The 11,480-nt window shown below is 54.1% G+C and overlaps 2 protein-coding genes across 2 annotated transcripts in view; one reads left to right on the top strand and one right to left on the bottom strand.

The window, feature by feature from the left end:
- Positions 1 to 1,676, top strand: part of ITGB4 (integrin subunit beta 4) — a 35,215-nt gene extending 33,539 nt beyond the window's left edge. Inside the window, 5 exon segments of the mRNA XM_012802843.2 lie at positions 261 to 449; positions 529 to 684; positions 768 to 932; positions 1,029 to 1,139; positions 1,248 to 1,676. Of these exon segments, the coding sequence (XP_012658297.1) occupies positions 261 to 449; positions 529 to 684; positions 768 to 932; positions 1,029 to 1,139; positions 1,248 to 1,387 (761 nt within the window). The 3' untranslated portion in view covers positions 1,388 to 1,676.
- Positions 1,677 to 1,762: 86 nt separating this feature from the next.
- On the bottom strand, positions 1,763 to 7,261 carry GALK1 (galactokinase 1). Its single transcript, XM_003786124.3, has 8 exons — positions 7,000 to 7,261; positions 5,974 to 6,163; positions 5,488 to 5,607; positions 5,154 to 5,289; positions 4,858 to 5,039; positions 2,267 to 2,417; positions 2,029 to 2,191; positions 1,763 to 1,944 (listed from the first exon to the last, which is right to left on the bottom strand). The coding sequence occupies exons 1-8, from the start codon at positions 7,162 to 7,164 to the stop codon at positions 1,873 to 1,875; spliced, it is 1,179 nt and encodes a 392-aa protein (XP_003786172.1). The 5' UTR covers positions 7,165 to 7,261; the 3' UTR covers positions 1,763 to 1,872.
- Positions 7,262 to 11,480: the final 4,219 nt, after the last annotated feature.

The raw sequence follows: 11,480 nt of genomic DNA, 5'->3' as shown, positions 1-11,480 counted from the left end.
GGGGTCTTGCTCTGGCTCAGGCTGGTCTCGAACTCCTGAGCTCAGGTAATCCACCAGCCTTGGCCTCCCAGAGTGGTAGGATTACAGGCGTGAGCAACCGTACCTTGCTGTATGTATCTCATACAGTGCACTACCTAAACCACCGGCCATATCATACTATACCCAGGCCTGATTGGGTGATGAAGAGGTCTTGATGGCAGCCTAGGGAAAGGGGGACGAGGCCAGGCTACTCCATTGTTTTCCCCCACCCCACCCCACAGGTGAGCTACACCACCTCAACATCCCCAACCCCAATCAAACCTCCGTGGTGGTAGAAGACCTCTTGCCCAACCACTCCTATGTGTTCCGCGTGCGGGCCCAGAGCCAAGAGGGCTGGGGCCGAGAGCGTGAGGGGGTTATCACCATCGAATCACAAGTGCATCCACAGAGCCCACTCTGTCCCCTGCCAGGTGAGTTACCCCCCCCCCAGTCTTCCAGCCACCCCTGCACCTGGCCTACAAACTGACATCCTCGTTCTGCTGCCCCCAGGCTCCACCTTCACGTTGAGCACCCCAAGTGCCCCAGGCCCACTGGTGTTCACAGCCCTAAGCCCAGAATCACTGCAGTTGAGCTGGGAGCGGCCACGGAGGCCCAATGGCGACATCCTTGGCTACCTGGTAACCTGTGAGATGGCCCAAGGAGGAGGTACTGCTGTCCCTGGAAGCAGGGGTGGCCAAGGCAGGGGTGGAGAGGAAGCCACAGAAACTGAAGGCATCTTCCCTCCTCAGGAACAGCTACCACATTCCGGGTGGATGGAGACAATCCTGAAAGCCGGCTGACAGTGCCTGGACTCAGTGAGAATGTGCCCTACAAGTTCAAGGTGCAGGCCAGGACCACTGAGGGCTTTGGGCCTGAGCGTGAGGGCATCATCACCATCGAGTCGCAGGATGGAGGTAAATACCTGCCCACTTATTCACCCCCCAGCCCTTCTCTGGCCATGCCTTCTTCTCCTGGCACCACCCTCTGACTGGCCTGTCTGCCCCCTCCAGGCCCCTTCCCACAGCTGGGCAGCCACCCTGGGCTCTTCCAGCACCCACTGCAAGGCGAGTACAGCAGCGTCACCACCACCCACACCAGCACTACCGAGCCCTTCCTCATGGGTGAGTCACAGAGGGACAGGAGAGATCCTGGCTCTAGTGGGAATAGAGTTAATGGATGGAGGGGCAGGGACACAGGTAGGGTCCCTCAATATACCTCTCCCTCAACAGATGGACTAACCCTGGGGTCCCAGCGCCTGGAGGCAGGTGGTTCCCTCACCCGGCATGTAACCCAGGAGTTTGTGAGCAGGACGCTGACCACCAGTGGAACACTCAGCACCCAGATGGACCAACAATTCTTCCAAACCTGACCCCCCCAGTTTATCCTGGAACCTGGGCTCCCTCCCCGTGCCACCTCAGCTACTTCATCCTTTGAACCCTGGGGCCCAGCCCTCCACATGCTGATCCCAAGGCTAGTGCCTCTGGCCACAGAGCAGGGGGTAGGTGTCCTCTGGGAGGCATGAAGGAGGCAGAGGTCCCAGAAAACCCCTCTGGCTTCCCCTACTCTGGGCTTAAACCCATTATAACCAAAGAGCCAGGACCAGCACAAGGACCTGGCCTTTGTTACGCACTTAATAAAATATTTTGCTACTGTCTGGCCCCGCCCCATCCATTCTTCCAGGACCTGAGAGGTACCAGCCTAACACCCTTCTGACACCCACCTCTGGGGCAGGCGGGCACCACCATCAGAGACACAGGTTTATTGAGCACCTAGATATGTTAGGTAGGCACCAGGTGCAGAAGCGTGTGACTGGCCAGGCCCTGTGCCCACCGCATGACGTGCTGGGGCTCCTCCTCACAGGTGCAGCACCTTGGCGCCATCAGCCGCTTGAGAGAGGTAGAAGGTGGCGGTACCCTTGTACTGTTCCTGGGGAAGGCAGACCGGTCTGAGTGATGGGCAGGGCCCCAGGAACCCACTCTCTTGCACACTTAGGCCCAGATACCCACCCACCTGTATGTGCTGCATGGCACGGGGCGCGGAGGAGGCCTCCAGCAGTGTCACTGTGCAGCCACCAAAGCCACCACCTGTCATGCGGCTTCCATAAACCCCAGGCACAGAGAGTGCAGCCTCTACCAGGTGGTCCAGCTCAGGACAGCTCACTTCGTAGTCATCCCTGTAGAGATGATATGGGAGGTGTGGGCCTGGAGCCAGCCTGTGCTGGGAGGTGCGGGACACCCAAGGGTCTCACCTGAGTGAGTGGTGACTCTCCACCATAAGGCGGCCAAAGGCTCTGTAGTCGCCACGGCTCAGGGCAGCTGCTCCCTGGACCGTGCGCTGGATCTCACTCACGACATGCCGGGCCCTCCGGAAGCCCTCTTTGCTCACCAGCTCTTTGCCAGCTGGGGAGGGAAAGAGTTGGCAGCCCAGCTCCCAGGGCAGGTACACTGGGGGGAGCCAATGTGACAGCAGGGGCCCTGGCCAGTCACTCAATAGTTTTGGGGTAGGGGCCACAAAGCATGGAGGCAAGCCTGTTTATCTCAGGCTTTGTTCTGAAGAGCCCCTTAGTGCCTCCCCGCCTTAAATGTAAAACAGGGCACCTGGCTCATTTGGAGTATAGTGAGGCATGAAAGTCAGTGCTTTCCAGGGTGAGTGGGACACTGCTGCCCATGACAGAACATGGCAGAGAAGAAATTCTGCTGATGTTTACGCAGGAGCAACATGGAGCCTGAAGGCTAGTGCTAAGAGGGGACACGGACCAACAGGCTGTCCTGCCTGGTGAAACCTGGGGTGGGAAGGGCAAGCTGAGTCTGCACAGGCAGCCCTGAGGGCCACAAGTCTCTGCTCCTTAGTTCTGTGGGCCACAGAGGTTCTGGTGCAGAGGAGGGGCAGAGCTGAACGCTACTACACAGAAGCAAGCAGCCTGGGCAAGATCCCTGAGCTGAGAGAAGTGGGCACCAGGAGCCCAGGTGGCAGCCATGAAACAGGGCATGATGGAGAGGAGGAAAGAAGGGAGAGGACAGAAGTCAGAGGTGAGAGTGAGAGGGCAGCTTCACTGGAAAGGCAGCTACGGGCACTCAGGTGACTCAGTTTTCAAACAAGAGTGGCAGGGTGAGGAGATCGCAGACAAGGCAAGTCAGGAGAAGCCTGTGGGGAGGAAGGACGGGGGTTCAGTTGTTAGGGAGGAAGGACAGGTACAGGAAATGCAGGGGTATAGCCAGGACAGTGAGGGGGAAATGCAAGGGCTATAGCCAGGACAGCGTGGGGGTTGCAGGCTGAGGACAAAGTCTAGGGAAGATACCCAGAGAAATGGGAGCACTGCAAGTGACCAGATCTGGCCGAGGTGGAGAGGCACAGTGGACCAAGGCCAAGGGATGTGGAAATCCCTGGGAGAGCTGTTACAGCGGGCAGCAAGGAAGAAGAGCAGGCAGAGTGAGAAGATTAAGCAGTGAGTGGAGATGAGATAATGGGGTCACGTTTTAGGAGAGAAGGAAACAGTATGGTTCAGAGGCAGAAGGAAGCCAGGCAGAGGACAGGAAGGCAGGCAGGTGCAGAGGAGGTGAGAGCTGCAAGGGCAGGACTCTGGGGAATGCAGAGGAAGCACCACTCACCTGTGAGCAGGAGACCCACAGGAGTAGTATAGAAAGGCCAGAGTCAGGAGGGACAAAAGTGCTCAAGCATGAAAACCTTGGCCAAGGTCACCTATGCAAAGCAAGCAGGCCAAGCCTGAAAGAAGGGCTGCCTGCAAAACATGACAGTTCACAAAGCAGGACAGGATGGTCCCTCAGGGCACTATCCAGTGTCCCCAAGATGGGCACTGCCACAATGCCAGGAAGAAAAGGACTCCCAGTGTGGGCAGCATGGTATACTGGCCAGAGCATGGGTGTAGAGCTAACCTGCTTAAGTTCAAATCTCAGAGCTTTCTGTAGATTTCCCATCAGAAAAATGAGAATCACAGTAAAAGTATCTGCTTTATAGAGCTTTAATGGAATTAATAAGTCAATACCTTTATGTCCTTTGAACTGTTAAACAGACTACCTTCCTGGCCAGCTGAATCAGAAACTTTAAGAATATTCCCTGAGGCTCGGTGCCTATAGCTCAGTGTTTAGGGCACCAGCCACATGCACCAGGGGGCTAGTGGGTTTGAACCTGACCCAGGCCTGCTATAGTCCCAGCTACTCTACCGAAGATGACAGTGAGACTTTGTCTCAAAGGGGGGGGGGGCAAGTTACTCAACTTTGGGGTTTTTTTTAGACAAAGGAGTTTTACTTTGTCACCCTCAGAAGAGTGCTATGGCATCTTAATTCACAGCAACCTCAAACTCTTGGGCTCAAGCAATTCTCTTGCCTCAGCCTGTGGAGTAGCAACACCCAGCTATTTTTTTACAGATGGGGTCTTGCTCTAGTTTAGGCTGGTCTCAAACTCGTGAGCTCAGGCAATCCACCTGCTTCAGCCTTTCAGAGTGGTAGGATTGCAGGCATGAGCCACTGTGCCTGGCCACACATACTCAACTTTGAAAAGACAGATGCCGAAAAACACTGGAAGGAAATATATGAAAATAATAGTGGCCATCTCTTGAGTAGCACTTTATGGCTTATTACTTTCTATTCTATACTCTCCTATATTTCCCACAATGGAAAAAAATGATTCTGAGTAGATAAAACATTTTAAGATTTCAAGCAGTCCTGCTGAGGTTAGAGCCCTAGGTTTACGTTGTCTGGGAAGAGCATGGCAGAAGGCCCTAGCAGTTGGGGGTACTCAGAAGGGCCAAGGCCAGGCTGAGGTGTCAGCAGGGAACCCAGCCATCCCGGGACAAAGCACCCCAGCCCCAGCCACTCTCACCCTCCAGCTCCTCCATCTGCACATCCCGAAGGCTCTCCTTGCCCAACGCCTGGGCCACTTCTTCACATTGGCGCCGCCGCAGAGGGTACTCACTGGAGCCCAGGGAGTGGCGGACATTGGAGTTGGTGATAAGCACAGCCAGCCTGGGGTCTGAGAGTGGCACCAGGCTTGTCTCCAGGGACCTGGGGTGGAGTCAGAGTCGGGGGAAAAACGTCAGCTTGCTGTGCCAGGCAGTGGACACACTCTGCCTGGGAGCTCCTAAGCGGGAGAGAGGAGGGCACAAGGGGAGCCCTGACCTGCAGTCAATCAGCAGTGCATGGCCTTTCTGCCCTAGGAGGGCGATGAGCTGGTCCATGATGCCACAGGGCACTCCTGCAAAGCTGTGCTCAGCCAACTGACACACCTGGGCCCGGGCAGCTATCGCCCCTGAGTCTGTAGGACAGGTGAAGTAGGGAGGCTGGGGCCAAGAGGGGGCACAAGGGGTGGGCAAGTGGGAGCAGCAGTAGCTCTCGTGACATTACAGAGTTTCCACTCCCACCCCCACCCTGGGTCAAAGTAGGGAAGAAGCTCTGACCAACAGGGGCCCTCAGGGAAGGAGGGTTCAGACAAGGGCTGAGGCTCAGGTGGTACCTGGACAGAGCTGCTGGAGGAACGTATAAGTGGCCACTTCCAGAGATGCTGAGCTGGACAGCCCACCCCCCAGGGGCACTGAGCTGACCACCACAGCACTGAAGCCGGGGAGGGGGGCAGCTGCAAGGGAAGAATGGGTCATGGTAAGACAGCTGCCAGTAGGAAGGGCACAAGTCTCAAATGTCAGAGGCTACCACTGCTGGGCCCAGGGACCCCCACTACCTTACATTTTCCCACCCTGTAAGGTTTCTGGGACAGTTTTCCTAGTTGTCCTGCTGGGGGTTGCATCTTAGCTCCTCCAATCATGTAATGGGAACCCCAGGCAAGTTCCAGAACCTCTCACAGCATCATTCTCCTCATCTGCACAGCTGGATGCTCTATCCTGCAAGCCTTTCCATGATGTTTTAGATGAATTAGTGGGCTTTGTGGCTGTCAGATGGCACTCCCAGTACCAGCATGAAGTTAACCCAGGTCTGGGCCATATACCTGGGTAGTGCTGAATCACTCCCTTGACATAGTTGGCCCATCGAGGGGTCCCAGGTTCCAGGGAGCGCTGGGCAGTGGGCAGTGGAAACTGCAGCCGCTGGGGCTCATCAGCATCCTCAGAGGTGGTAAGAAGAGAGACAAGCCCATCTGCTCGGGGACTGCCCACAAGCACTGTCACCAGCTCCAGTGCCTGAAAGAAGAGACAAGGAGTATGTAAAGGTGATACCACCTGATGGAATGACTCCCCCGTGAGGTGCCCTCCAGGCTCAACTTGAAGGGGAGAAAGGATGGCTCGAGGAAAGAGCCTGGGAACTGAACTCAGGGTTGACCCCCACCCCCTGGGTATTTAGGACAGGCCTAGCTGCAGACACGGACTCTGCCCTGAGCTGTGGGGCCAGGGGGTGAGCTCAAAAGGCAAACAGATCAGAGGAGTTCCAATGCCTTTCCATTTGGGGTGGCCTCAGATACATTTGGACCCTCTCACTTCCCAAGCTGCACAGTGGGGCAGAGTCCCAGGGTGAAAACTGGGAGGCCTCACTCTAGTTGCAGCCCCACCTCTGTGACCTTAAGAGCCCTCTCCGGGCCCATGAGCCCACCCTCGTCCTCAGTTCCCTCTTCCATAGATTGAACTGGCTTGGCCAGGAGGCTGAGATCTGTTTGCCCAGGTCTGCAGTTGGGGCCCCACGGTGGTCAAAGGCCCGGAGACATAGGGCCCCACAGTTTAACTGGGAATCGCTCCCAGGCTGAGGGAGCGATGACCAGCAACCCCCACAGGACAGAACTGAGCACAGAGGCGGCCGCGCGTCCTTTCCTAACTACTTCCCCGCTGGTGCCCAGCTTCCTCCCTTGCGACGTGGGAATCGGCCGGCCACCCTGCGCTCGTCCCCGAGCCTCGGCTGCCCTCCCCACCCTCCACGCGGAGAGAACGCGCCGGCCCGCGCCGGAGGCCCGCCACTGTGGGCGGCAAAGGCGGGCGGCAAAGGCAGGCGGCAGCGGACTGAGGGGCTCCCCCGCGCAGCCCCTCACCATGGGCAGCACCAGGCCCTGGTTGTAGTCCGTGTGCTCTCCGATGAGGTTGACCCGGCCCGGGGCCGACACGGCCAGCTCGGGCTCGGCCCCGAATTCTTCCCGGAAGGCTCGCCGGGCCTCGGCCAGCAGTTCCTCAACCTGGGACTGTCTCGAAGCAGCCATGACGGTCGTTTGCAGTCCGGCTTGGCCACTAGGCTCTGCCCGGAGGGCGCGGGATGCTCGGGGAGGGGCAGTGCTCTAGGGTGCGTACATTCCCGCCCGCGCCGCCCCCGCGTACCCTAGCCCGGACGCCCCGCCCCTCCCCGGCCCCACCCCCTGGTGGCCCCGCCCCTTCCCGCAACACCGGTGGGAATCCACCTGCTGGCGCGGGGAATTCTGTGCTTCCGATGATGTTCTTCTTTCTGGACTTTGCGAAAAACCAGTGGGCACCCACACAAGGAGGGATAGTCTTGCGTGGCACCTGGCGTAACCCGGAGATGTGGTCCTGGTGCCTCTCCGAGTGTTCTCACACACTTTCCCTCACTCCCACCCCTACCACCCACACACACAGCCAGAGGAATGGAGGTAGTGTCCCACAGACCTGGGTTTCCCAAAGGGATTTTCTAGGTAACTCAGGGCCAGCAGTTATGAGATCAACAGCCCCTGATCATGGTCTCCAAGAGAAGGACCTGGCATTCAGTTTAAAGAGAGAGAAGGACAGCTAAGTTTGGTGGTGACCAGGAAGTAACTTTTTACATGGTCCTTTTCTAGTGTAATAAGAAATAGTTCCAGGCTCGGCACCCGTAGCACAATGGTTATAGCACCAGCCACATACACCAAGGTTGGCGGGTTGGAAACCTGCCGGGGCCAGCTAAACAACAATGACAACGGCAACAAAAAATAGCCAGGCGTTGTGGCAAGCGCCTGTAGTCCCAGCTACTTCGGAGGCCGAGGCAAGAGAATCGCATAAGCCTAAGAGTTTGAGGTTGCTTAAGCTGTGAAGCCATGGCACTCTACCAAGGGCCACATACTGAGACACTGTTAAAAAAGAAAGAAAGAAAGAAAGAAATAGCTCCAGGCAATGGCCAGCAGTGGGCCCAGTCACTTCTCCAAGGACCTGTTACAGCCACCACAGCAGGTTGTATACTGTTGTCCCCAAGAGCCTGTCTCACATGCCCAAACTCAGAAACTCCTTTCTTGTTTGCCTGCATTTTAAACATTCAAGGTGGCCCCAAGCTCTGCCTAGATGAGCAACCACAGCTGCCCATCCCATAGGAAAGCTTGGAACAGAAAGGCAAGAAAAGTAGCCTGGCCAGGGGCAGTGGCTCATGCCTGTAATCCCAGCACTGTGGGAAGCTGAGGCAGGTGGATTGCCTGAGCTCAGGAGTTTGAAATCAGCCTGATCAAGGTAGACTTTTTCTCTAAAAATAGGTGGGCATTGTGGAGGGCACCTGTAATCCAGCTAACTTGGGAGCCTGAAACAGGAGAATCACTTAAGCCCAGGAGTTTGAGTGTGAGCTGTGCCAACACTGCACTCTACCCAGGACGACAAATTGAGGCTCTGTAGGAAGGAAAAGTAGCCTGCCTGAGGTTAGCGTGGAGCTGTGGGGTGGGCTGTCTGAGGAAACGTTGTGGCTGAGGGTGTAGCTTGAAGGCATGGTGGCTCACACCTATAATTCCAGCACTTCGTGAGGTAGAGGTAGGAGGATCACCTGAGGCCGAAAGTTTAAGACCAGCCTTGGCAACGTAGCCAGATTCCATCTCTAGTCCAGGTATGGTGGCTCACACCTGTAATTCTAGTACTCTGAGAGGTCAAGTGAGAGGATTGCTTGAGCTCATGAGTTGTCGGCCTGAGGAAAAGCAAGACCCCATCTCTGCTAAAAATAGAAAAAATTAGCCTAGTTTTGTTGGAGGTTCCTGTAGTCCCAGCTATTTGGGAGGCTGAGGCAAGAGGCTGATCTCTTGAGCCCAGGAGTTTGAAGTTGCAATAAACTATGAGGATGCCACTTGTACTCTAGCCAGGGCACAGAATAAGATTGTCTCAAAAATAAAAGTTATGGGTGACTCAGTGAGTAGAATGCCGGCCCCATATACTGGAGGTGGTGGGTTCAAACCCAGCCCTGGACAAAAAAATAAAATAAAATAAAATAAAAGTTATTAGGCTGGGCCTGGTGGCTCACACCTCTGAGCCCTAGCAAGACATCATCTCTAAAAATAGCCAGGTATTGTGGTGGGCACCTGTCATCCCAGCTACTTGAGAAGCTGAGGCAAGAGAATCTCTTGAGCCGAAGAGTTAGAGGTTGCTGTGAGCTATGATGCTGCAGCACTATACCAGGGCAACAAATTGAGACTGTCTCAAAAAAATAAAAATATGGCTTGGAGCCTGTAGCTCACGTGGCTAAGGCGTCAGTCACATACACCAGAGTAGGCGGATTCAAATCTATCCTAGGCCTGCCAAACAACAATGATAACTACAACCAAAAAAAATAGCTGGGCATTATGGCAGGCACCTGTAGTCCCAGCTACTTGGGAGACTGAGGCAAGAGAATCGCTTGAGCCCAGGAGTTGGAGGTTGCTGTGAGCTGTGATGCCTTGGACCTCTACCCAGGGTGACAGCTTGAGGATCTGTCTCAAAAAAATAAATAAATGAAAATAAAACAAAGGTTATTTTATGACCTAGCATTTTCTTTCTTCTTTTTTTTTTTTTTCAGAGACCGAGTTTTGTTTTGTCACCCTCGGTAGAGTATTCTGGCGTCACAGCTCACAGCAACCTCCAGCTCTTGGGTTTAGGAGATTCTCTTGCCTCAGCCTCCCAAGTAGCTGGGACTACAGGCGCCCACCACAACGCCCAGCAATTTTATTGTTGCAGTTTGGCCAGGGCAGGTTCGAACCTGCCACCCTCGTTATATGGGTCTGGCACCCTACTCACTGAGCCACAGGTGCCGCCCATGACCTAGCATTTTCATTTCTAGGTACATACTGTACTCAAAAGAACTGAAAACATGGTGCTCACAGCCTCTGCCGTGCCGCCGTCGCTGTGTAACGCCAGCGCCGCCTCTAGCTTGCCGAGCTCCAGGCGAAGAAGCGGGGTCAGTAAGGAGGTCTTTATACCATGGCTGGTACAAAGCAGACTGCCCACAAATCCACCAGTGGTAAAGCCCCCAGGAAGCAACTGGCTACAAAAGCCGCTCGAGAAATTGCTCAGGACTTTAAGACAGATCTGCACTTCCAGAGTGCAGCTATTGGTGCTTTGCAGGAGACAAGTGAGGCCTATCTGGTTGGCCTTTTTGAAGACACCAACCTGTGTGCTATCCATGCCAAACGTGTAACAATTATGCCAAAAGACATCCTAGCACATCGCATATGAGGAGAATGTGCTTAAGAGTCTGCTATGATGGGAAAACATATCATTATCAAAAAAAAATTATCTTCTTCCTGTTATTGATAGTTCTGAACGTTAGATTTTTTTTCCCCCATGCGGTCAAAAGATACTTAAGTATATGATTGCGACTGGAAAAATAGGGAACAGAAATCAGGTATTGGCACTTTTTCCATTTTCATTTGTGTGTGAATTTTTAATATAAAATGCAGGGATGTGCAGCATTAAAGCGAATCAAAATGTTTCTGTGAACAAGTTTCAGCAGTTCAACTTTATAACAATTATAAATAAACCTGTTAATTTTTTTTGGACAATGCCAGCATTTGGATTTTTTTAAAACAAATTTTTTATTGACGGCAACTAAATGGTGTTTGAATTATTTTTATCATACAGTAGATTCCATCCATTCACTATACTTTTCTGAGTTGTCCTACATACAAGTACGTTTTTAATGTTGTCTGTCTTCTGTGCTGTTCCTGTAAGCTTGCTATTAAAATACATTAAATGGCTCAGCACCTGTGGCTCAAGTGGCTAAGGCGCCAGCCACATACACCTAAGGTGGCTGGTTCGAAACCAGCCCAAGCCCGCCAAACAACAATAATGGCTGCAACCAAAAAAAATAGTCAGGCGTTGTGGCAGGCGCCTGTAGTCCCAGCTACTTGGGATTCGGAGGTGGGAGACTCGCTTGAGCCCAGGAGTTGGAGGTTGCTGTGAGCTGTGATGCCATGGCACTCTACCCAGGGCAACTGCTTGAGGCTCTGTCTCAAAAAAAACAAAAACAGGGGCGGCTCCTGTGGCTCAGTGAGTAGGGCGCCAACCCCATATAACGGGGTGGCAGGTTCGAGCCCAGCCCTGGCCAAAACTGCAAAAAAAGGATTTCAAAATATTTAAAAAAAAAAAAAAAGCCAGGCTTGGCACCTGTGGCTCAAGAGGCTAAGGCGCCAGCCACATAAACCTGAGCTGGTGGGTTTGAATCCAGCCTGGGCCCACCAAACAACAATAACAGCTGCAAACAAAAAATAGCCAGATGTTGTGGCAGGAGCTCGTAATCCCAGCTACTAGGGAGGCAGAGGCGGGAGAATCGCTTGAGCCCAGGAGGTTGCTGTGAGCTGTGATGCCA

This window comes from Otolemur garnettii, unplaced genomic scaffold, assembly GCF_000181295.1.
Source record: "Otolemur garnettii isolate 467f Iridium unplaced genomic scaffold, OtoGar3 scaffold00018, whole genome shotgun sequence".
Taxonomy (NCBI): Eukaryota; Metazoa; Chordata; class Mammalia; order Primates; family Galagidae; genus Otolemur; species Otolemur garnettii.
Note: the sequence above shows the minus strand (reverse complement) of the source record. Positions and strands in the feature narration are given on the sequence as shown.

Excerpts from the sequence above, each read along its gene's own strand:
- GALK1 (XM_003786124.3), bottom strand. The coding sequence starts at position 7,164 with ATGGCTGCTTCGAGACAGTCCCAGGTTGAGGAACTGCTGGCCGAGGCC. Across the intron at positions 2,192-2,266 it reads GAGAGTCACCACTCACTCAG|GGATGACTACGAAGTGAGCT; the intron begins GTGAGACCCTTG and ends TCATCTCTACAG. Across the intron at positions 1,945-2,028 it reads GTGCCATGCAGCACATACAG|GAACAGTACAAGGGTACCGC; the intron begins GTGGGTGGGTAT and ends TGCCTTCCCCAG.